Here is a 23,887-nt window from a genome sequence, read left to right as displayed (position 1 = left end):
CCTTGGAGTGGTAAGAAGTGGGCTACTTTTGTAGCAGAAAGGAATGAGATTGCACATCAGGAGGAACCATGTAGCTGAAAGATCCCCATGGAGGGGATGATGATGCCTTGTCTTAGAAAACTTGAACCATGGGAGATGGCCTCTAGGGCTTTTATTATCCTGTTTAAGCACCTTGTAGAGATAGATATGCCACATTACAGTGAGTTGAGACTCTAGACTCTATCTCCTCTCCCTGGTCTGGGAGCTCCTTGAGAGCTCTGCCTCTCTATATTGCCCTCAGATCCCAGCACCAATAAACATTCCCTCATGCAGCAAACAAACAAGGAAACAAACAAGGGAGAGGGCATTGAACAAATTAGGTAGGTAATTGGGTAGAATGAGGGAGGGCATGGACAGATGACTGGATGGACATAACGGGCAGGTAGGGAACCTAGATCATGTACAGCCCCACTAAGCTTTGGAGCTCCACACCTGCCTACCTCTCTACTGCATCCCACCACATACTTCTTTTCTACAATCCAGCCACATTAATCACCTCTTAGTCCTGCTGATTCCAGGACTTTGCACATGCTGTTCCCTCTGCATGGAATGCACTTCCTGTCCCTCTTCAATCATGTAACACCTACTTGTCCTGTGGCTTTCTACTCCATCAACACATTTTCAAGGTAGCCTTCCCTAATTAGGTCAAACCCCCAGTGAAGTTGCTACTGCCTATGAACCTCTCCTGAGCACCTGATATGCTACAGTTTGTATTTACCCATTCAGGGTAAGATCTCCCATTCTAGACTCTGAGCTCTGAGCCAGCAAGGGCAGTGTCTGTTTCACTCACCTCTGCACCCCTAGCACTTAAGACAGTGGATACTTCATAAATATTTGTCTAGTGAATTAGTTAATAAGTGACCAGCCCTGCCCTCACTTATTCCAAGCAGCATATCCTCCACAGACATATCCTGAGCCAGGGGAGAGAATGTAGGCACAGGTCCCCTGCAGGTGAACCCAGGACACAGGCCAGAGGTTCAGGGAGCCTGAGGTCCTCCCACAACCTACCCCTGTCAAGGCCCACCAGCACCTATGCCTACCTGCTGTGCCTTGTTAATATATCTTGGTATCACCATGAACTACCTGCAAATCACTCAGCCTCCCAGGGCCTCAGTGTCCTCCTCTGTACAATAGGAACAATGACACTGCCTACTCAATTATCCTCTCACATTATTCAAAGCAACCCCCCAATTTGTCTCAGTCATTAAAAAAAAAAAAAAAAAGGGTATGGAGCATTCTTTTGTCCCCCAGCTATGGCTTGACCCAGAGTGAGTACTGTTTGGGACAGGGGTATGAGGTCAATCTGGGTGGATATTTGTTCATGCTTCCACCACCCTCATCCTGCCCTAGTTCTCAGAAGTGGGAGGAGTGGCCCAGGATTCTGTTGGGTAGAGGGACTCTTCCTGACAAAAGACCACCTTTTGGTCAGTGGCACCTCCTCCTTCTTTGTTCTGTGCATAAGTAGTCTCGCATCTATTGACCAAGATTCCAGGGCAGACCACCCAGGCAAGAAGTCAGTTGAACATCCTAACTGGTTCCACATAGCAAAGAACTAAGATGCCTTTGAGGACACCTGGGAAGCTTTGTTCTTCCCACCCCCACACTCCAGCTGACTATAGCTTCCTGAGGCCCAGCTGCCCAGGGCAGCCTCAGGATACACATTAGGCTTTCTCCTCCTTTCTCAGGGGCTCAGCCTCTCTGGTGACCCACTCCCTCATCACATGGCCATCATCCTGGGACCAGGACCCCCGCTCTATGGCCACACCACCATTAACCCAATGCCTCTGGACAGATGTATTTTATGTAAGTTCAAGCACTAGAAATATTGAGTTCAGGGAATTTTATTTCTAGAGCCTTCTATATTTCTCTGGGATTATCACCTGTCTTTGTTCCCTCCCTCTCCTGGTTATTATCTTTGGACCCTTTCCAAGTCAAGCCACCTTGATTGCTTGGGGAGAAGGCCGCCAGCATCCTCTCACAGTATCTGTGGGTCTGGTAAGAGTGACCTCAAGGGACCCTTTCTTCTTCCTTCAGTATAAGTCTGCAGGTGGCCACTCTGCCCAGGCAGCCTTGGCTTTTGGGAGCTGGCTTCACCAAGGGACTCTCCAAGTGCCAGGGAACACTGAGGTGATGGTGGAAGGGGAGGCCTTCTCCCCAAGTTAGGGAGGACAATGCTCAGGGTGAGCCTCAGGGTACGTAGGGGAGGGAGAAGGCCAGCTGTTCTCTTTTCTACACTGTGCCAACCTAGCCTGACACCAAATTAATAGCATTCAAATGAGATACAAAACATTATGCAAATCTAGAGGAGAAGGCTGTTCTCATCGGGCCTTTGGGCTGTTGGAAGACCAACACTTTAAGCCCTTTCTTGGAGGACCCCACAGACTCCCTTCAACCTCAGCCTTCATCCCTTCAGCACCAGCTGGTGTGAAGATTCCAAAGAGACTTCCGTGACCCTCTCAAGGTCCTCTGATTCATGTGCCTCCCCTGGTATCACCTCTCAAGCACTCAGGGCCGCCTCTATTCTGAAATGGTGCAGAAGCAGCTAGAGAACTTGGCATAGCCTCCCCCTGAATACCAGGATTCTGGATCCCCACTCATTAGCAGTATATGCAAAATAGATGCAGGGTTTTGTGGGGTTTTTTGTGTTTTTTTTTTTTTTTTTTGCATCTATTTAATTGTCCATTAAAACGGCCCCACGCCCATCACCTCTGCACAGGCCCAGGCTTCCAAATTGCCAACCCCTGCTGCCTGCAAGCACCATGTGGTTCCTACGCCTGGTAATTGCCATGGTGTTTGTTGAGCTGTATTTGCATTTGATTGTCATTTAACTTTCCATCTTTCTCCTTCAATCAAAATCGGGGTTGGGCTTTTGCAATTGATTATTCATTTTATTTTCAGCCCCTTGGTGGGTTTTCAAAGAGTTTCCTTTATTAGTCCCACAAACTTGAACCCTGGGACTTCTCCTGTCACATGGAGTGGGGAGGCTTCCTCCCACTTATCCCAGGGCTCCTGCGTGAAAATAATCTAGCCAACATTGTGGATTTTAAGTCCTATTCCCAGTCTCTCCATCCCAGCACCTGCCTCATTTCTGTCCAGCCGGTGCCATTAAACATTTATGGAGCTGTAGAGGATCAAAGGCCTTGGCTGGGGGTGATGGACAGGCTAGAAGCCTTGGTTTAGAGATGGAAAGCAGCTCACATCAAGCCACTTTATGCTACTGTCTCCATCCACCCTGGGGTCTTGCTACAGCTGATGTGCTCCTGCCCCTGGAAGCAAATGCCTAGATGCCAGGACTCCCCATTTACCAGGGTAGGGACCTCCTCCTACCCCTAAATTCAAAGGGTTGACTTTGAGTACTCCAGGAAGCCTGACTGAAGAAGCATAGTATCCCAGATTGTTCAAGCTGATGCCAGGTCCGGGAGTCCCTCTGCAGAGTGGGGGAGCTGAATAGGCAGCTCTGTGCCCCTGGGAATCTCTAGAGTCAGGTGGCAGTCTTTTGCCCCTGCTTCCCTAGAACTCCAAAACTCCCTTGGCTCCACAGAAGATGTAGCTCTGGTTTGAGAGCTCTCTTGGAGGAGGCTCATTTTCTTCTTCTCTTGCTCAGAAAGCAAGTGTCATCCAGTTTGAAGGCAGAGACTTCAAAATAAGTCACCAGTGTGCCTGTGATCCTGCAAATTGATGGGCTGTTTGGAAGCGGGAAAGTGAAGCTGGCGTCTCCAGGGATATGGGCTGGTTGTCTGGCACTGCCTGGGCAGAGGCTGCAAAGGTCCTTGGGTTTGGAAAGCCCCACTTCCCTCCCTCTGGCCCTCAATCCTAATGCAGCCATTGTAACCCAGACCCCACCCACCAACCTTCTGAGTCAGCAGAGAACTCTTCTCAGTTACTACCACTTGCTATAGTGTTTGAAAACCCACCTTAACAATTCCAGACTCCCTTGTTTAGGTGAGATATCTTTGTGATGGGATAAATCCTTCTGTATAGTTACCAAGGATGTACTGCAGCTCAAATGACCACAAAGTCCAGCCACAAGTCTACTCCCATCCTTCCTCTTAAACCTCTGTAAGGACTTCCTGTTCCACCAGAGCCAGTCTTCTCACTGACCCCAAACTATCTTGCCTTTTCCACCACTTTACCTTTGCATATGCCACTCCCCCAACTTTGGATGCCCTCCCTCTTCCTTTCCACTGACTGAAACCTAAAAATTATTTAAGACTTGGTTTCAATCCATTTGCCTGCTGTGTGAAGCATTCAGTGACACCGCCCCCCCTTGCGCCCCCAAAAGGAGCAATTATCCCCTTCTCCACTATCTCACAGCACTATTTTGGCACCAGTAACCTGCCTTGGGCTTTAGACATTCCTTCCTCACCCCTCTACCTCCACTACTGCCGTATCATTTATTCACAAATATTTATTAAGCACCTTCGCAGAGTTGACAGATAATGAGGAAAACAATTAGGCAATTATGTAGACAAGGGTCATCTGGATCTAAAGAGCCAGGTGGAGGGCACAGAAAATGGGAGAAATGAGACAAGTGAAGGGAGACTTGCAAGGCTGCCACTTCCAAATGTGTATATGACTTAAGTACACTATAAGCCTACAGCATAGAGCTGAATACCCCCTCGGGCATCTTATTGTCCTCAGTTTGTGGGTGATGCTGAGCTCTGGGTAGACTGAGTCGCTTAGAGGACATAGACAGGGTGCTTGACAAACACTCTACTGCTTCCCAGTCTGGCCCAGTTCCCTAACTGGGAACCCATTGCACAGAGGCCACGTTGACCATCTTCAGGAGGGAGAGACAACCCTGGAGCATTATTATTCCCATCATGCACTATAAACCCATCCTCTGAGCTCAAGGCAGAGTGCTGCATTCTGGGACTTGTAGTCTCCATTGGACCCACCCCCACCCTCCTGAATGCCTACCTTAGTTCAGACAATAGGGAAGGAAACATAGCAAGTTCTTGAGTGGCTCCATTTACCCTCCCTCTTGTGAGTAGTGCCCAGCCCAGCTTCCAGGAGACAAGCCTGCCACCAGCCTCCAAAACCCCATGAATCATCCTGTCATACAACGTTCATCCCTGGGTCATGATTCACCCTCCTTTTGCCAAGCTGAGTCCAGAGGAACTAGAAATCAAGGAGGTCAGGAATACCTTTAAAGAGGAAAGGAGGACTCTCATACCACTTGCCAGCATTTCCCCAAACTTCTCTCTGCCATAGAACCTACCACTTCCCTCCTCTGCTGACAACTTTTTCTCCCCTCTGCACCTCTCCTCATCTCTGATTCTTTTGTCAACTCCCCTTCTTCTGCCAATCTCTGCTACTGCCCTCTTTTTTCTCAGCTTCTTGAAAGGACTGTCCAGCAATCCTCTCCCAGTGACTCCCTCAGATAATTCCACCTGCCTGATGCCTGGGATTCTTTAGGGTGGTGATTCAGTTCAAGGAGACTCCCCAGAGCTCACAGGAAGAGGATCTGGAAAGAATCTGAGGAGCTGAGCTGGACGACTGTGGAGTAAGGATCAAAAGACCCTCTGAGGAATGAGAATTAAGAGTAGAAGTCTTGCCACCTGCTTCCAGGATGAAGTCAGGAAGGGCACTGGACAATGACTAGGGTCTGAAAGCTTTGAGGAAGAGCCAAGTTCAGGTGAGAAGCACTAATCAAAAAGCTGTCCTTCTCCCTAGGTGCCACAGGGAGTTCAACCCTCTTCTTCCTCTATAGGAAATATCATCAGTCACAGGGTCATGTCCCATTGTGTCCACTGAGGCTTTTCAGGTGAGCCTATCTATGAAGCCAGAATCTCCTAGGTCTAAACATCAGTCTCAGGGATGACACAACTATGAGTGCCCTTTCTGCTGCCCTATGAATCATTGGAGTTCCTGAGCCCAAGTAGAGCCATGGACGTTTATTTTTCCATGTCCTTGAAATGGTACAGCCTCCCTGGCTATTCCCCTGGTCCTCCTTCAAGTCTCCATCTAAAATATCCTAGGGAAATGCTCCCATCCTCCATACCTGTCCCCTTTTCTCCACCAGTTCCAGGAACCTGGGTAGAGATAGGCATGAAGGGTCTGGTCTCACTGGCTGTCACTTTGATTTTTCTGGTCCTGTGTGTGTGCTGCGGGGCTGCCCGGGGTGGGGGGTATTGCCAAGACAGAGTCCTAGAGACCCTGGGCTGCAAGGGGATCCAGGATACTACCTTCAACTGCCCACAGATTGGCCCAAGTTGCCTCCTGCGAAGACTGTCTTCCCAGGACGTGAATACCACTGGCTTTTAACTATAATATCAGGATAATTAAGCTTTTCTGTGAGCACAGTTTGCTGCTGATGCAGCTGCCTGGAGCCCTGGCATTTATTGAGCGCAAAGTAATAATTTATTGTCCTTTGTACGCACAAAAGCCATCTTCATTATCAGCCCAAGACGGAGCTGCCACAAGGGCACGCGGGCCTCGCCAGCTGCCTCACTGGAGAATGTCTTCCCAGGTCACCCTTGATGCCCTCAGGTACCAGGATGGGGTGGAGTGAGGTGGCGAGAGGGTTGCTCTCCTGGAGAATCAGGTGAGAACCTCACCTCCTTGACAGGCTGCTAATAGGGGAGAGGGTGGCAGGCTTGGCTGGGCGTGGGCAGCCGGGAAGGGAGGGGGCCGTGTGCCCACACTAGCAGGGCAGTTCTTCCCCAGAGCTGGCGGCGGCGCGGGAGCCTGTGCTCCCGCCGCTGGGTCTTCTGCGCCTTTGCTTGAGACTTTACGGTAAACCGCTCCTCCCGCGCCCCCGCCTCCAGCCCCGCGCGGCGATCCCCGGCGCCGACGCCAGGCGCTGGCCGTGGTGCTGATTCTGTCAGGCGCTGGCGGCGGCGGCGGCGGCGGCGGCGGCGGCGGCGGCCCCGCTCCCTCTACCCGGCAAGACCCCGCTCTGTCCCCCGCGCCTACGCCCCGCTGTGCCCCCCGCTTCCCCGCCGTAGCTCCGACCCGGGGCGCGGCCACAACCGGCACCATGCGCTCGGTAGCCCTGCTGCTCCTGCCCTCGCTGCTGGAGCTCCTGGCTCACGGTAAGGGACCCCGGCGTCCGGCGGCAGGACGGGAGCGGGGGCGGGGTCCCGGGGGTGGGAAGAGGGCAGTACCGCCGCGCAGCCCCGTGCATCTGGCTGCCCCGCGCAAGCACCGCGCTCCGCCGGCTGCGCTGGCCCCCGCGCCGGCCGAGCCGGGCGGGGCGCGGGCTCCACCGGCGGGAAGCTGCCGCGGATCCCGCCATTCGCGCCCGGCCAAGACCTCGCCTTTAATCATCTCCCCGGATCTAATGGTATTTCTCTGCTGCAATTCATCACGCCACCCCCTCCCCGCACACACTCACGCGCTCACCCGCGCGCTACCTCGCCACACTCCAGGCGTCTAGCAGCGCCGGGGCGCGTGCAGGAGCGAGGAGAGGGCAAGGGGCAGTCAGTCAGGGTGGTCCTGCTGGCCGCCCGCGGTCCCGCCTTCCCTGCTGCCCGCCAAACTTCGTTTGACTTTGCTGCCGGTTCCCGGGCGCCTCGGTCCCTCGCTGCGGAGGGATCGAGCCGGATGGCGGCCGGACCCGGGACTGGGACGTCGTTCACCTCCCTCCGCTTCGCGCTGCCACGCCGGAGTCGGAACCCGGAATACAATTCCAGGGAGAAATTCGGGGACCCGGGGACCCATATTCGGCTGCTCGCTCTGACCGCAGCAACTGAGGTCCTAGGCTAGGAACTCTGCCCCCCACCCCACCCCAAAGTCCTTTCCTTGCACTCTCCCCCTTGCACATTCCCAGAGCTCTTCTCCCTCCGGGCCTGCCGTCCTGCCCAGCCCCAGCCCACCCCACGGCAGCAGACTCATCGCGGGAGGACTGGCACCCACCCCTGCTGCCCCTGGTCCTCCGTTCACAGTCCGGGACTCCAACTTCATTGGTCCCGGGTCGAGGGAAGCTTGGCCATGGAGTGAGCAGCCAGGGAGTGTTGGGGAGAGGATGAGGGCTCTGTGCCTCGGGGGAAGGAAGGTTTCCAAGTCTCGACGGGACCTGCCGCCCAGGCTCAAACAAGCATTCATCAAAGCTACGGACGCGCCCAGGTCTTTCTTCTACAGCAGCCGGCCGGACTTGTGGGTTCACGGGGATCTTGCTTGGAGTTGGGACCCACCGGCCCTCAAAGTATATGGTTCATAGCTTCTGATGTGGAGTGGGGAGAAGGTGGAAGTTTCTAACCTCCTCAGATCTTTTCAGGCCACGTCGGAGGTCAGGGCAGCCGGGCCAGGACCAGGCTGGGCCCCTGGACGGCAGTTTTCTGCGTTCCCAGGGACACGGAAGCTGCTCTCTGAGCCTCTGGCTCTTGTCGCTCGGGGCCCAGTGTCCTTCCCTGCCCCCTGGCTGCCCATGACTGGTCCTCCCTTGGCTCCCAGAACTCAGAACCTAGTGTTCACGTTCAGGGGCAGCAGGGGGGTCGGGGGTTGTCGCAAAAACCCCACCCTGCTGAGGGCAGGGAGAGGAGGGGAGAAGCCTGTATCTTGGCCCAACCATCCAAGGATGTCCCTGGGAGTTCGGCACCTGTCTTGCGGTCTGGCCATGTCTTGCTCTGGACACCTCCCCTGGGGCTCACTGCCTATGTCTGAAGACTCGGTGTGTGGGTGTGTGGGTCTGAGTGTGAATGTGTGAATCAGGGCCCAGTGTGTCTGGATTAACAGATCCAAGTGTGTCTGCACTCAGGAGATCTGGATGTTGGGTGAGGGCTCAGCAGTGAGCCAGTGTGAGGAGTGTGTAAGGCCGAGAGTGTGCCGCACAGCCTCTGCCAGAGAGCTCCCTGCAGGGCTGAAGTGAGACTGCGGGTCTCCAGGAGGATGGCTGGTGTGGATGAGAGTTGGAGGATCCCCACTGGAGGTATGGGTGCAACAGTTGGGAGGAATCTGTTCATTCTGTGGCCAAGAGCCTGTGTGCCCCCAGTCAGGGTCCCTCCCTGACACACCTAGACCTCTCTAATGTCCATGGGGCCACTTGCCCAAGGGGTATATGTTGTAGTAGTTCACCTGCTGGGCAAGACCTTTATTTTCTCTCCCCAAGGGAGAAGAGGAAGCAGCCCTGCAGTGCCAGGCATGAGGAAAGAGGACCTGGACCAGGGCAAGCCCTGGCATGTCCTTCTATCTCAGTGGAGATTCGAGGTCCTAGTTGGGGTAATGAGTTTCCTCATTGAGAGGCAGTGCATTCAGCCATCTTGGCACTCCTGGGGGCTCCAGCCATGAGAAGGCAGGCCTCGAGCCAGACTCTGAAGCCCAGGTGGCTGAGCACGAGGCCTTGTGGCCTTGAAACTGGTCCCCACCCACCCAAAGCTTGGCTCACACATAGATTGAGGGACACAGCTCTAGGCAGCCCGTGAGATGTTCCTGGGTGCACCCAGAAGTAGCTGAAGGGCCCCAGAGGTCGGAGGCCTTGGAAGGGGGATAAGGGTGAGATCACCCTGGGCCTGGCTCAACCCCTATCCAACTGCGGGGTGGGGAGGATGTGTCGAGATTGGTCTCTGGCTTGAGGGGCGCTGTGGGCCACTGTGATCCTCCAGACCAGAGGGCGGTGCCCCAGCAATCCTGCCACAGTGGGGGAGGAAAGCCGTTGGGGTGGCATGTGTCTAGGCCTGCTGTGTCAGTTTAATGATTTTTAATGAGCAATTACCTTTAGTCATTCTCCTAATTTCTGAATATCAATAAAGTTAATTAAACTCTGCATGTGTGAATGTGGCCTGGGGAGATTGTGAAGGTGGAGACTGGGGTGGGGTTGAGTTTCCTGGGGCAGAGGCTGCCTCCCTGGCCCTGTGACCTTGGACCCAATGCTTCCAGTCTCTAAATTCTGATGGAGTGTGTGGCAGGAAGAAGGAGGGAGGGGACTGCAAGTAGGGGCTGCTCAGTCTGCCAAGAATTAGGGGATGGTGTCTGGGAGGCAAGGCTTGTAGGAGGAAGAAGAGAACGAGGGCTTGGCCTCCAGGAGTCCCAGTGCTGAAAGGGTTAACAAACCAGGGCTGCCTTAACCTAAAATGGTAATTGCTGCTTCCCTCAGACTCAGTGGGAGGTGCGGGATTCTAACGGAACATTTCAGAGTCAGGGGGCTGCAGGGAAGCGCAAGCCAGGTCCTGCTCCCTGCCTCGAAGTCTGGCACTTGGGGGTCAGGAAGTGGCCACTGGGGATAAGGCCCCTTGGGAGGCAGTCTAGATTTCACTCAGAACCCCAGAGGTAGACTTGGCAGACAAGAGGCTCCCCTAGGCTTCTGAGGAGACTAGAGGACCCAGAGATTGCCATGGATGGGAGGGGAAGTCCAGGTTGGCTTCTTGCCCCTCATGGGTCTAAGCTCATCAGGCTTGGCAGGCCTTGGCGGCCATCCCAGCCTCCTCAGCAGGGTGGCAGCTTAAAATGCCTTGGGGACAATAATAGGGAGTGAGGCGACACAGGGGCTGGGCTTAATTAGAAACTGGGCTTAATTAGATCTTTCGTGCCCCCCCCCCCCCACCTTGGCTGCCTGAATGGTGGGAGGGCTTCAGAAAGTCGGCTTTTGTGAACCCCTCCTTCCACCCAGACAGGGGCGACCAAGCCCTTCAGCCTGCCTCCACTATGTCCCCTTCCTTCCTCTGGGGGCCCCGCAGGTGCTGGCTGGTCTCAGCTCAGGGATGTTGCGCCCCCGCCTGGGCAGAAATGTCAGAGCTGTGTACCCCACCCCCAAACAAGAAAGATGTGAGTAAAGGCCTAGAGGGTAAGGATTACTTTTGTGAAGGAACCTCTTGGCCCTGAAGGCTAAGAGCCCAGGCTCCCTTGTGTGGCCTCAGGCATGCCTCTGCCCTCTCTAAGTCTCTACTTTCTGAAGGATTCAATGTAAAGTTGCACCAAACTGATGGTTGCCAAGCCTGGGAGCACATTGTGGCCTCCAAGGACTTGTCAAGTCAGGCAGATTTCTGGGTCCCCAGCTTTCTGGCTTGCTCTGAAGGAGAAAGAGCCAAGATCTATATGTAAGAGTAGAGCGTCAGGGAGACGATGCTGCTAGCCATGGTCAGCAGCTGGGAGGTAAGGGAAAGGCCCATCCCAGACTAATTCCAGCAGGAAGCACCTGATCCAGGAAGCCCACTCACCCAGCCAGGCCATTCAATTTGCCAAACTATCCATGTCCTCAACAGCTCCTGGGCTCTTACCATTCCTTCTGCCTGAAATTCTTTTCCCCTCCTGGGCCAATCTCATTCCATCTCATGCTTTGGGTCTAGCTGTGGTTGACACTTCATGCAATTCTTCAGTATATATTTATGATTCTTCAGGGGAAGCTTCACCTGACCTCCAGCCCGTGTCAGGGGACTCTTGGCCTCCCACCATCCCCTGGTTTCCCTCATTAAGGTATCTATCTTGTTGAGTCACGAGTGCCTGGCTGCTTGATGCTTCTCTCCAGGAGCAAAACTGAACTGAGAAAGGAGACAGCCAAGTCTGTTTTGCTGAGCCCCTCTACCTTGGGGCAGTTCCAGAATTCCTATCTGGAAGAAGTTTAGGGTCAGAAAGGAAAGATTGGTGCATGGCAGCTGAGACTGTGTCTTGAGGCTGAGTTTGCGTAGCAAGCACACTATTTTTACATAGATTGTATGTTAGGATTTTTTCCTTTTCCTAAGAGTTGGCCAATTATCCCCACTGTAAATTATAGCCTTTACTTCGTCTTTTCCTTCCACAAATTATGCTGTCACATCGTCAGCGTGAGGTGGCTTGAGGGTGGGATGCTGATGGCCATTCTGAGAAAGCTAAAGCCTCTCTCCAGCCACCCCTTAGTGCCATTACTGCTTGTGTCCCCAGTGGCACAGAGCCTAGCACACGACAGATATTAAATGCATATTGAATAGATTCATGAGAGTTGCACGTGTGGACAGTGGTGGAGTTAAGCCCGGAGCCCAGTCTTCTTGACTCCCTCCCATGGCACCTGCCTACCACGTCTGCTGGCTGAGAGAGGAGCCCTATTTGAAATTAGGGACGGAAGTAAGGGAGGGACAAACCCATTTCATCTGGCTTCCCATCATAGCCCCCTCCTCCATCTCAGCTTCAGCCATCTTTACAAAGCTTAGAGGGACCAACATGAAGCCTTGGGAGCAGCCCTGAGTTTAACATACCCTTGAATGGAAAAGTGGGGACCCTGGGCATCATCCAAGATCATAATAATGCATGTCCACAAAGCCTTCACATCTCCTGAAACAACAGTCCCTGGAGTACCTGTATTCACAATTCACTCATTCACTTCACAAACATGTACTGAGGTATGAGGCCTAGCCCAGAACCCTCAGACCAAGCCCTTCACATGCTTTTTCTATTTAATACAAGAGACTAGCCATCCCCACTTTACAGATGGGAAAACTGAGCTTCAGAGAGATTAAGTCACTGACCCTGGACTTCACAGCCAATAAGTAGCCAGGCTACTCCAAAATGCCTGCCTATTTTGCAAAGCCTGTCTACAGACAGCACTGTGTCTGCTCCCCCAGCCAGAGGCAAAGCTTTAGTACAGGCACATGGGAACCCAGGACACTATCACTATTATCATCACTATAATAACAATACTAGCAAGCATTTGTTAGGTACCAACTACGTGCCAGGCACTGTACTAAATGCTTTCCATTCCATACTCTATTTTTTTTAAAGATTTTTATTTATTTATTCATGAGAGACACACACAGAGAGAGAGAGGCAGAGACACAGGCAGAGGGAGAAGCAGGCTTCATGCAGGGAGCCCGATGTTGGACCCAATCCCGGGACTCCAGGATCACGCCCTGGGCTGAAGGCAGGCACTAAACTGCTGAGCCACCCAGGGATCCCCGCTTTCCATACTCTAGATAGAAGCTACTATCTGCATTTTATAGGTCAAGTTCAATCCCATGTTGTCACGGAGACCCATAAATGGCGCCTTTCTTCCGGCCCATTTCTGATGATGACAGTGACTTATCTTCCTGATATCTACCCTCAGTCCTCACTGCTGTAGATTAGGGACATTTTATCTTGCTCAGTTCTTAGTGGCAAGGAATAAAACATTCTCTGACACTGGGAGACCAGGACAGAGTATGAAGCTGGGAGTCAAGTGAATCTTGGTCTTGGCTCAGAAGTCCGTGACCTTGAGTTACTCATTCTTCCAGCATTTGGGAATGAGAAGACCTTGTCATTCCTTGTTGGATGAGAAGACCAGTCAATCCTGTCTTGGCCTCTGGGCTGCCCCACCCTACCCCCAAGTACCCCCTGCTGAGGCCCGGTACCACCACCATCCCACCACTCCCAGGCAGGAAAGCCCAAACTTGCCTGAAGCTCAGCTCATCTCCTAGACAGGGCCAGGTGTCAAGCCTGCCCCAGCTTCCCTCCACCTGCCTACCTGCCACCCAGCTGCCAGCCCTGGGAGGGAAGATCGATGCTGCAGCCGCCAGCAGTGTTGTTGGTCATCGATTGTTGAGATTTCTCAGCGGGCTCTGGAGCAAACAAACCTGCCGCTTCTTCAACAACAATCCTGGTCTCCAGCTACAGAGTCTGCAGCCTTGCTGGCAGGCGGGCTGGCGGGAAGGGGAGGGGGTGAGAGGTCCTGGCTGGGCCCAGCAGGGATAAGGGACTCTGCCAGGAGATGAGAAGAAACTGAGTGGTCATGGGAAGGGAGGCAACAGAGAGACCAGACCAAGATGCTAGGGTGAACCCTAAATCCACGCATGTGTTGTTTGGACCAACCTCTGAGTATTTGCTCAGCCATTTTTCCATTTCTGGAATGCCATCCTGTGTCCCTCTGCTTATTTCAGTTCTCTCACCCTCTCTTTTCCTGATCAGCCCAGAGGGCTCTCTGTCCTCTAAAAGCTAAATGCCTCCCCTTAGGAATTTAGCCTGACAATCCTTCATCCACTCATCCATTCTCCATTCAACAACCCTCTATTCAGCCCCTATCAGGTGCTTTGATAGGTAAGAATACAACATAATCACCATCCTAAAGGAACCCAGTTTGGAGAGGGAGATGCCTTCTAATAAGCTCAATTCTGACTGCCTCCAAATTTAGACCTGGACCCTCTGATTTTAATTAAATGAGATACAAATGAGATGCCAAACAGCATCTACGTATGTGATCCAACCACTTGATCTTTGAAAGCACAGGAGATTCCTAGCCAGGGATTGCTCTGAGTCAGTTTCTTGTCTGAGGCTAGAGGGCTCACCTATTTGGTCTTTGGGGGTCCAGTAAGCCTCTGGAATCCCTGGGCCAGGCCATTGTGGTGCCCTCCATCATAACTTTTCCCATCTTTGCTGTGACTAGGTGTCCCTAACCCCCAAACAGAGCAGTTGCAGGGCCGCTCCTGGCAACAAGTCCAGTTCTGTGCTGCAGAATGCAAGCAGTGGGTCTCTTCCTGCCCCGGCCCCACCTCATGCAGTCTCTAGGGTCCCAGCCAGAATCTTGACACCCTGGCATCAACCTCACCATCTCCTTGGTCCCCCACTCATTCCCTCCCCACAGGCTCCTCTCTCTACCCCCAGGACCCTCCTCCCTGCTGGTCATTGGGCTGGAAGGACAGACAGGATAGCCCCTATGAAAATTGCCTAAACCACTGAGCACTCCTTCTACACAGATGCTCATTTGCATGTTGTTTTATCCCCCTTTGCATTCTTGCTCCTTATTAACTTCACAGAAGCAGACCCTGCCTCTCCCCACTCCTAGACCAGATCCCTCCACCCCACCCCCCACAGCTTTCCCTCCCTGCCAGCCCAGCAGCTGAGCACCAGCTCCTTTGTCCCCCAGGCAGCCACCTGCTGAGTGTCTGGCCTGGGTCCCATCAACCAGCAGGTGCCTAGGGAGTCCCAGAGCCTGAGAGGGGGGCTATCGGGCAGTATGGAGAGCCGACTCGTGCCTCAGGGAAGAGGGGGCATCAGCTAAGGAAGAATAGAAGAGTGTTCATCAGGGAACCAGGACCTCCAGGACTTAAATCCAGTCCTGGCTCTTGCTGGCTGGCTGAGCTTGTGCAAATCATGTCCCTTTCCTGTGCCTCAGTCTCCTTGGGGATTCATGCTGTCCATCCCACCTCTTTCATTGAACAGCATCGAGATCAAAGGAAATCAGAGGGGGTGGTGATGGAAGGAAACCAAAAGCCTCACTTGGGGTGGTGGTCCTTTTTTTTTTTTATTAAAGATTTTATTTATTTATTCATGAAGGACACAGAGGAGAGAGACAGAGGCAGAGACATAGGCAGAAGAAGAAGCAGGCTCTATGCAGGGAGCCTGATGTGGGACTTGATCCCGGGTCTCCAGGATCATGCCCTGGACTGAAGGCAGGTGTTAAAGTGCTGAGCCACCCAGGGATTCCCCCGTGGTGGTCCTTCAATAGCCAGAGCTGTCTAGTACCAAGAGGGGCTGATTTTCAGATTGTCAGTGGAAGAGCCCAGTGCTGAACTATCGAAGGCAGGGATGGAGAGTGAGCACCAGCTGTACAGTAGGTATGAAGGTTAGCAGTACAGAGGTATGATGGTTGGATTCAGGGTGTTTCTAAGGGCCTTTGACCCTTGCTTGTTGCTCCCATGGACACTGTCTTAGACATCATTTACATTTAGCAAGGGGATGTGTTAGTGATTTGAAACATCTGGTATGGCAGCTGGCAGGTCTCCTCCTGTCATGAGGCCCTATTTTCTGGCTGGTTAGAGGAAATGGGGGAAAGAGAGTCACCTTCTTTTGAGGACAGAAGAGCCTCTGGCATCTCCAGGCAAATGCATGAAGGTGGGATGAAACAAGGCATGCCTGAGAGAGGTCATTAGAGCATTTATTTATCTAGCCTCCCCTTGTCCCCTTCCCTCATTTCCCATTCACTTCTTGCCCATCCCCTACTAGAGCCCTAGCTGTGTCCAGCTGGGTCCAGCCACCCCCATCCCATCTTCCCTTTGGCCTGCCAGTCAGGTCAGGGAAGAGAACTGCTGCTTAGATTGACGTGGTGTTCCTGAGACTCTAGCCACCTGGGTGGTACCCTGAGTCTGGTCTCTGCTGCACCTGTATCCCTGATGCACCTGTATCCCCAGGGTAGGGAAGGGCCTCAAGCAGACAAGGCTAGAGGGGATAAGGAAGGAGGACTTAGCCCTCTCAATTCAAAGCAATCATACACCCAACCTGGCAGGGTCCTTGGAGGTCAAAACAAGGTTGGGACAAGAGGGAAGTCTGAAGGGATGGGGGCTGTGCATCTGGGTCTATCTGGTATTTCTAAGAGTCTTGGGAAGAAAAGTCCCAGATATGCAAAGAGCCCTGTCTGTGTGCATCTCTACCTGGCTTGTCCATTTTTCCCTTGGCGTTCATATGTCCCTGCATATCTGGGTACTTCTATCCCTGCACCCTTGGGACTGTGGCCCTGTGTGTAGGCATAGCAGGTCTCAGCTGAGGGTGGTATTTCCCCCTCCCTGTAGCTCCCTCCATCCTTTTCCTCCCCAACTTTGGGCTCCATTGACCCCTCGAGGAGACTTATAGCGGGAACTGCTGCTGCTATTTTTGGCAGCTCTGCACCCCTCCCCTCCCCCACTCAGGCTTGCTGGGGAAGTGGGGAGGATAGGCAGAGCCTGGGGAGTCTCACAGTGTAGAATGCTGGGTGGGTAAAGCCCTCTCTCCTCAGTCCTACAAGGCTGTGGAGGCAAGGGGAGCCTGGACTTGTCCATAGGTGCAGGGCCTATACTCTGGGGCAGATCAGGCTCCATCCCACCTGCTTGGGCCCGGGAAAAGGTCCCAGGCTGTTCTCTTCCTACCTTCTCCCCAAATTCCTGAGAGTCCAGGCCCCAGTGACTCTTCCTGAAGCTGTTTGGAAGTAAGGCAGGAGCTCCTAGGTCTTCCCCATAGAAGCTGGAGAGTCAGAGAAGGGCTCAAAGTATCAGGAAGTTCAATGGAGGGAGCACACCTGGATGAGATGACACTTCACCTCTAGGTACCTCTGGTACTATCATGGCACTTCCCAAAGAGGTTTCAGCCCTATACTCTTGGGATGCCTGGGTCCCTCCCCACCACTGCCCCAGATGCTCTGGAAACTGGCACCAGCTGGAAGGGGGTAGGCTACAGCTACATACCCCAAAGGGTATGATCTGGAGGACCAAGCAGGTAGGCAGTTCTGGTTTCCTCAGAGTGGATGCCTGCCCTCTGGGCTCTGGATACCCTTGCTTTTTGAGGCTCTTTGTTCCTATATCTGTTTTCATCTGTCTCTTGAGTTTATCAGGGCAGACGTAGCCCCAGGTCAGCTTCGGGGCCCAGCTAGACCACTTCCCACAGCTGTCTTGTTCTCTAACTATGGGATGGGGAGGATTAATCAAGTAGTGCAGCTGAATAGGCCAGCAGACCCTGGCACACCATAGGTGCTCAAAAATATTCAATCCCTCCCTAGGTTCTCTTCTCACACCTCCGTCCTCCACTTCCCTGGTTGTTCCCACACACACACACATGCATGCACATACATGCACATATAGATACATTATATGTACTCACACATGTACATACATACACACAGCCTAGCCTTCCAAGTGCTCAGCAAATACTGGCCAACAGATAGAGGTGAGGAGACCAGGGTCCACTGCCATACCAAAGGAAAGTGATAAGTCAAAAGAGCACAGTGCTCCACACTGCCAGTCCCCCACCTTCACCTTTACCACCAACCAAGGGGCTCCAACAGCTCCTGAGTTTGGGTACCACCCATAAAGACAGGACTGTGACTCTCCACCCAACCTACCCAAAGACTCTAAGAAGCCAGGGCCTGAATACTGTATGAAAAACCAGCCATATCCAGAGAAGGCAAGACAAGTTCAAGGTCACACAGCCTGTCAGTGGAGAGCTACTTTCATGCTGGGATCAGGGTTCTGACAAGGCATCACCAGGCTCCTCTGCCTCACAGCTAAGAACAAATACTCTAGTGACTTCATAGGCAGAGAGTAGCCACAGCATACACCAACATTAAGGACCAGGGCAGCCCAGGGATCTGGGTTCAGCACCCCTCCATCCCTAGCCAAATCCCCCAATCCATCTCCTCTCAGATGCAGCTGACAAAAGCAGCCACAGGGCAAAAATCACAGGTCTGGGAGGGGACTTTGGCCCTGGTACACAGAAGAAGCCCCTTCATGTGACTTAGAGGCCCCAGAATCTTAGGGCTACCCTGCTGTTAATTCAGCTCAGCAGCAAACACAAGCACTGGGAGTAATCCCAATTGTATTGGTTTTTGAACTTCAGGATGTGGGCTAGGAGGGGGTAGCAGTGCAGAGATGCCAGTCTGGGACTTGGAAGCTACCTACTCTGGGGCCCTGGCACCCTGTGGCCCTGTCTTGCAGGGTGGGGTGGCTGGGAGGAACTGTCCATGGTAGGTACCTGGAGTAAGGCAAGGGCAGAGAATGGAGGCTCCTCCCTAGATCAACTCCAGTTGCCCAACTTCAGCACTGGGCTGCCTGAGTTGGTCCTGGTCCTGGCACCAGGGAGAATCCAATCCCTGCCCTTACAGCCTTCCTTGTCCCAGCTAACATTCTTAAAGTTTTTCATTCAGAGAAATATATTCCTGCTGCTGACAAGGTGGTGATTGGAGAATTAGTGCTGGGGGAGGGCTGACCTGAGCACCCAGCTCAGTGCCAAGTCCCTTCCCTGCCCTGGCCACACTACTTTGAGTTGGTGTAATTGGGGTGGAGCATGACAGATTGACTGGTTAACAGGCTGGTGAGGGAGGTGATGCCACAGGGACCCCTGCTGTTCTTCCCACTCCTCCAGTCTGCTCCAGGGGTGAGGGTCAATTCTACTGCCCCCACTCCAAAGCCACTCCTACCCTTTTCCTTGGGGACCCCAGTCCTGTGCCACTTGCCCAAGCTCCAGGAACTGTGGGCAGGCAGAGCTAGGGCCCCCAGGTTCCCAGGGCCAGCAGGCAAGCAGGAGAGGGGAACGCAGGGCTGCAGGGGAAGGTGGAGCACGCAGCAGGTGATGCTGTAGCAGAGGCCTCATTAATCACTTCTCCAGCCCCCAGCTCTGCAGTGGTGAGACCATATTAGATTTTAAATTGGAAAGCAGAGAACATGGCAGTTAGCTGGGAGCTCCCTCTACCCTTGGCCCCTGGTCATATAGCCTCAAAGGAGGTAGGGTGCAGTGGGGAGAAGAGAAGGGAGTTGGCCCCACTGTGTTCCAGAGCCCTATTCCCACCCACCCCCCTGTGTACCCAGGGCCTGAGAGACTGTCCAGGCCACAGGACCCTGGGAAGGGTCAGGTTAGGGTCCAAGAAGGGGGCAGAGTGAAAAGGAGGGAGCACAGCAGCCCCCTTGGAGAAAAGTGCAGCCCTTCTGGGAGCAGTGCCTTTTTTGGGCTTGAGGACCGTATGAAGTCAGGTTCCAGGGTGTGGCATCCATGGGCAAGGACAAATGGTAGTGACTTGTGGCCCATGCATGTGTTTGGACCTCTGTGCACATGCTCACATATACCCATGGATCCATATACTCACCCATGCACACACACATGCTCACAGAAAGCAGCAGCTCAGTGTGGCAGAAATTTTGAGCCCAGGCTGTGGACCAGGCAAACCCGATTCAAACCTCTTATTTGCCATTTTCTTCCAGTATGAACTAGGATAATTTACTTTGCTTCTCAGTCTTGGTTCCTTCCCATGTAAAGTGGAAAATACTGATTCCAAGCATGGAGAGCTGCTGATCTGGGTGGAAGACAACTCTCTGGGAGGCCCACGCCTGACCCATAGAGAGTGCTCAATAACTGTAAGTGCCCTGCCATGACCTTCAGGCCAGGCAGCTGCTCTGGGGCTGCCCTAGGAGCCCTGGGGAGTGGCAGGCCAGGCTCCCTGCCCCCCTGTGCTCCTGAATGGGCACTGAGGTTGCAGCAAATCAACCAAGCACAATGGGCATTGTCATGGGACATTCACATAGCCTGGCCCCATCCTGGGCCAAATCACAGGAGGCCAAGCCTTCCTAGCTGTCTGCCACCCACGAAGTCCTCCTAAACTGCCTCTACCTCAACTCCCAAAATTGCCCATCCCCTCAGAACACCAGTGCTCAGTCAAGGTTGGGAAGCCAACATCATCGGTGGGCGGCACTCATCCTTCCCAAGGGGGTGAGTGGTGATAGGCCCAGTTCTCATAAGACCCTTATGAAAAATCTAAAGAGTACCAGGGTTCCTTGTCATTTCTCCTGCCCAACCCCAGTCCCCAGTTTTCCAGGCTCAAAGGAGGGAAACAAATACTGCCACGCCATCTTAACTCTTCTCTGAGACCCCAGCTTTAGGCTCTTTCCTGCTGAGAGGCAGTGAATACTACAAGAGGTCAGGTAAGAGCTACACTTCCATTATGGTAGCCTTAACCACATGTGGCCATTTAAATGTAAATTCATTAACATGAATTAAAATTTAAAACTCAGTTTCTCAGTCTTCATTTCAAGTGCTCAATATCCATGAGTGGCTACTGGCTATCATATTGGACATGCAGATATAAAATGTTTCCCTCATCATAAAAAGTTCTATTAAGAGCACTGCTCTGGGCTGGACCACCCCCGGGTTTGAATCTGATACATTCAAATTAGTAGTCTTGGAAACTGTGCTCCCTGGGTCCCAGTTTCTCCATCTATAAATAGAATAATAAAAGTTCGTATCTCATAGAGTTATTATGAGAATTCAATGAGTTAATTCCAGTAAAGCGCTTCGAGTGGTGCTGTGCAGGTGATAAGTTCTCAGTCAACAGTAGCATTCCGTAGTTTTATTCACAAAGTCCTTTGTGACTCACTGGATCCTGGAAGGTGAGAGCTGGCAGGGCCCTCAGATACTTTTCCCATTTTACCAGTGAGGAATTGGAGGCTCAGGTTCAGGAAGTGATTTGTGTAAGGAAACCCAGCCTGTGAGGGGCTGGACCAGGACCAGGCGGGCTGACTCCTGGCCGGGGGCCACTACCTATCCCCACCCCGGCTCTCTCCATCTGACAAGAAGACCCCAACCCTGAGTTGCCAAAGCTCAGGGTTATCCACCACCCCAACCCAGGATAGTGAGGGACAAAGCTGCCCCCAGCAGCTCAGGAAGAGTGAACTCTCTGTCCCTGGAGGTTTGCCACAGATGGTATACAGCCCTGTAAGTTTTAGAGAGTTTACTCTTCAGAGCAATTGGGCAAGATGTTCTCTGAGTCCCAACATCCTGAGTCCCGGCCCTGCCCCAAGTCCGCTGTGTGACCTGGAAAGCCTTTTGTTTTTTGTTTTGTTTTGTTTTGTTTTTGTTTTGTTTTGTGTTTTGTGTTTTTATTTCATTTATTTATTCATGAAAGACACACTGAGAGAGAGAGGCAGGCTCCATGCAGGGAGACCAATGTGGGACTCGATCTTGGGACCCTAGGATCATGCCCTGGGCTGAAGGCAGGTGCTCAACCATTAAGCTACATAGGCATCCCTGGAAAGCCTTTTTAAATTTTTTTTTTTTTTAATTTTTATTTATTTATGATAGTCACAGAGAGAGAGGAGAGAGAGAGAGAGAGGCAGAGGGAGAAGCAGGCTCCATGCACCAGGAGCCCGACGTGGGATTCGATCCCGGGTCTCCAGGATCGCGCCCTGGGCCAAAGGCAGGCGCCAAACCGCTGCGCCACCCAGGGATCCCTGGAAAGCCTTTTTGACTCAGTTTCCTCCTGCATAAAAGAGGGAGGAGTGAGAAGTTCACATGGGCTCAGATTCTAGGGATCAGCAACTTCCTCGCCTGGAGCCTGGCCAGGAGGAAGTGCCCTCATTCATATCTGCACTCCGGACTTGACTGGACTGCAGTCAAGTCTTGGAGTTGACCAAGAAAAGATAGTAGAAGGGTGTGATGGGGAGGGTGGTCAGTTGCAGAGAAAAAGAGGGTAGTCTGGGGTCAGGGACCCACAGCACTATCTGTGCTGACAGATACTCTTCATCGATTGCCAGTTGAGGCTGTGCTGGGGAACTGCCAAGGGCTGGCTGCCCATCTTTTCCCTGTAGAACCCGCCCCTGCCCGCCTCTGCCCTCCTCTGCCCACCCCTACTGGACAAGGGCCAGGCACTTTGGGGAGAAGGGAGCCTTCCAAGTGTGCAGATAGGCAGAATCCTTGAGCCCACCCTTCACTGTGCCAAGTACCAGAGGTCAGTATTTGTGGGCAGAGACGTGGAGAGAGGTGCCTCATGCTGGATCCTTGCCCACAAGTAGTACATGTCCTGAGGGCCCACCAGGAGGTGTCCCCAGGAAGTCTGAGGAGGGAGCTATTGTCACCCATTGGGCCAGCAGTGATAGCTCCCCAGAAGGGGTATAGGAGCTGGGCCTAGTAGGACGGGGAGGGTTTAAAGAGATAAAGGAACACTGAGTAAATGGGGCAGAAGGAGGAAAGCATTTGTTCTGGCAGAGAAGATCCCTTTGAGTGTATCTCTATGCCCACTCCAACTATGCCCATGCAAGACACCACCAGAACTTCCTTCCCCACCACCCCAAGCTGCCGGGGTTCCCAGTATAAGTGCCCTAGCATAGTGGGGCCAGGCAGCTGGAGGGACAGTCGGGAGGCCCCAGTGAAAGCAGTGGACAGAGCTGAGCGATGGAGCTAGCCAGCTCTGGGTTCTAGTCCCAGGTTTGCCATTCTTCAGCCATGAGACCTTGGATAAGTTACTTAGCTGTTCTGGCCCCAAATGTCTTTATATTTGGGGATAATGACCCAAAGCTTGGTAGAGTAAGGGAGGGGATAAGAGTGGCATGTGAAGGCATGGAGCACATGCTGGGCACACAGTGAGCACTGGGTACTGGCAGCTGACACCTGCCCCAGTTGCCTGGCTCCAGACCACAAAGGGTAGAATGTGTTCATTCAGGCTCTGCCATATAGTCTGGGTGACCTTAGAGAAGCCACACCCCAGCTTTGGGCCTCAGTTTCCCCATTTGTCATACGGGGAGTCTGTTGCCTTTCCTGTTGGTACAAGTAGTCAGATAACAGGAAACCTACCTCAGATGCAGGGATACTGTGTGGTAATTACTACAGTAGCACATGGAATCAGAAGCCTCTAGAATTGGACCTCAGGCCTCAGGGGCCCTAGGTGGCCCTGCTAGCCTCTACCTAGGGCCTCTTATTTCAGGGGCAGACCTGGGCCCAGGGTACTGTCACTATGGAGACCAGTCTCTGGCTCTGGGGGGCTCAAGCACTCTCACTCCCAGGACCTCTCTTCCCTCCCTTGGGCTCTGGGATAATGAGGGCCTGCAGGGGCCAGGCCCTCACTAATCCCCTATTAAAACTTGAAAGGGGCCAGGAAACCTCCAGAATAAACTCATTAACTTTTATGGGATAATAAATGTATCACATTAAATTCTCATTCTTATGCTGGGCCAGCTTAACCTCCAGAACCCAGAAGGGTGGGCTCCCAGCCCACTGTATCCCCGGACTCCCCCTATACCCACCTGCTGTCCTCCTCCCTGCCCCCTCACAACCCCAGCTGAGAGCTGGTGCTACTACAAGGTAGGGATCAAGGCTGGCCTCATCTCAGAACTTTGGGCACCCCTCCCTGTGCTGGCTTTGGCTTCATCCTTAGGAGGCTAGCAGCTGTGGCCCTGGACGGGGAATGCCTGGCACCTCTGCAGGAAGATAGTTATCAGAGTGACAGAGGCCCTTCTGCCTTCACAGAGGATGGGGTGGGGCTGGCAGATGTGAGCATAGGCCAGTCTCTAGATGGCCCTCACCAAACCCAAATGCCCCCACTCCACAGATGGAGAAACACAGGCTCAAGTGGGCAGTCCCCCGCCCCAGTCACAGAGCCCGTGAGGTGTAGATTTGGGATTCAAACCTGAGGCTTTCTGGCTGTCTGGTGCAGGAAGATTTGCAGAAACAATAGCACCAAATAGGGCAGCCCAGCTGGCCCTGAGGTGGCATCTGGAGTCTATTGCCCAGTGCAGCAGGTCTC

The 23,887-nt window shown here is 53.1% G+C and overlaps 2 protein-coding genes across 9 annotated transcripts in view; one reads left to right on the top strand and one right to left on the bottom strand.

Annotated features, from left to right (window-relative positions):
• Positions 1 to 23,887, bottom strand: part of PIPOX (pipecolic acid and sarcosine oxidase) — a 96,402-nt gene that overhangs the window by 39,505 nt on the left and 33,010 nt on the right. The window lies entirely within an intron of this gene.
• Positions 6,869 to 23,887, top strand: part of SEZ6 (seizure related 6 homolog) — a 45,952-nt gene continuing 28,933 nt past the window's right edge. For 4 of the 6 annotated variants that reach the window (XM_025476345.3, XM_025476342.3, XM_025476346.3 and 1 more), the window contains exon 1: positions 6,871 to 7,076. In XM_025476345.3, the coding sequence (XP_025332130.1) occupies positions 7,022 to 7,076 (55 nt within the window). In that variant the 5' untranslated portion in view covers positions 6,871 to 7,021. Of the gene's footprint in view, positions 7,077 to 23,887 lie in introns of all 6 variants that reach the window. The other 2 variants (XM_049114835.1, XM_025476344.3) reach the window with 2 other exon arrangements.

This window comes from Canis lupus, chromosome 9 (assembly GCF_003254725.2).
Source record: "Canis lupus dingo isolate Sandy chromosome 9, ASM325472v2, whole genome shotgun sequence".
In the NCBI taxonomy this organism is placed as follows: Eukaryota; Metazoa; Chordata; class Mammalia; order Carnivora; family Canidae; genus Canis; species Canis lupus.
This window is presented reverse-complemented; position numbering and strand designations above follow the sequence as displayed.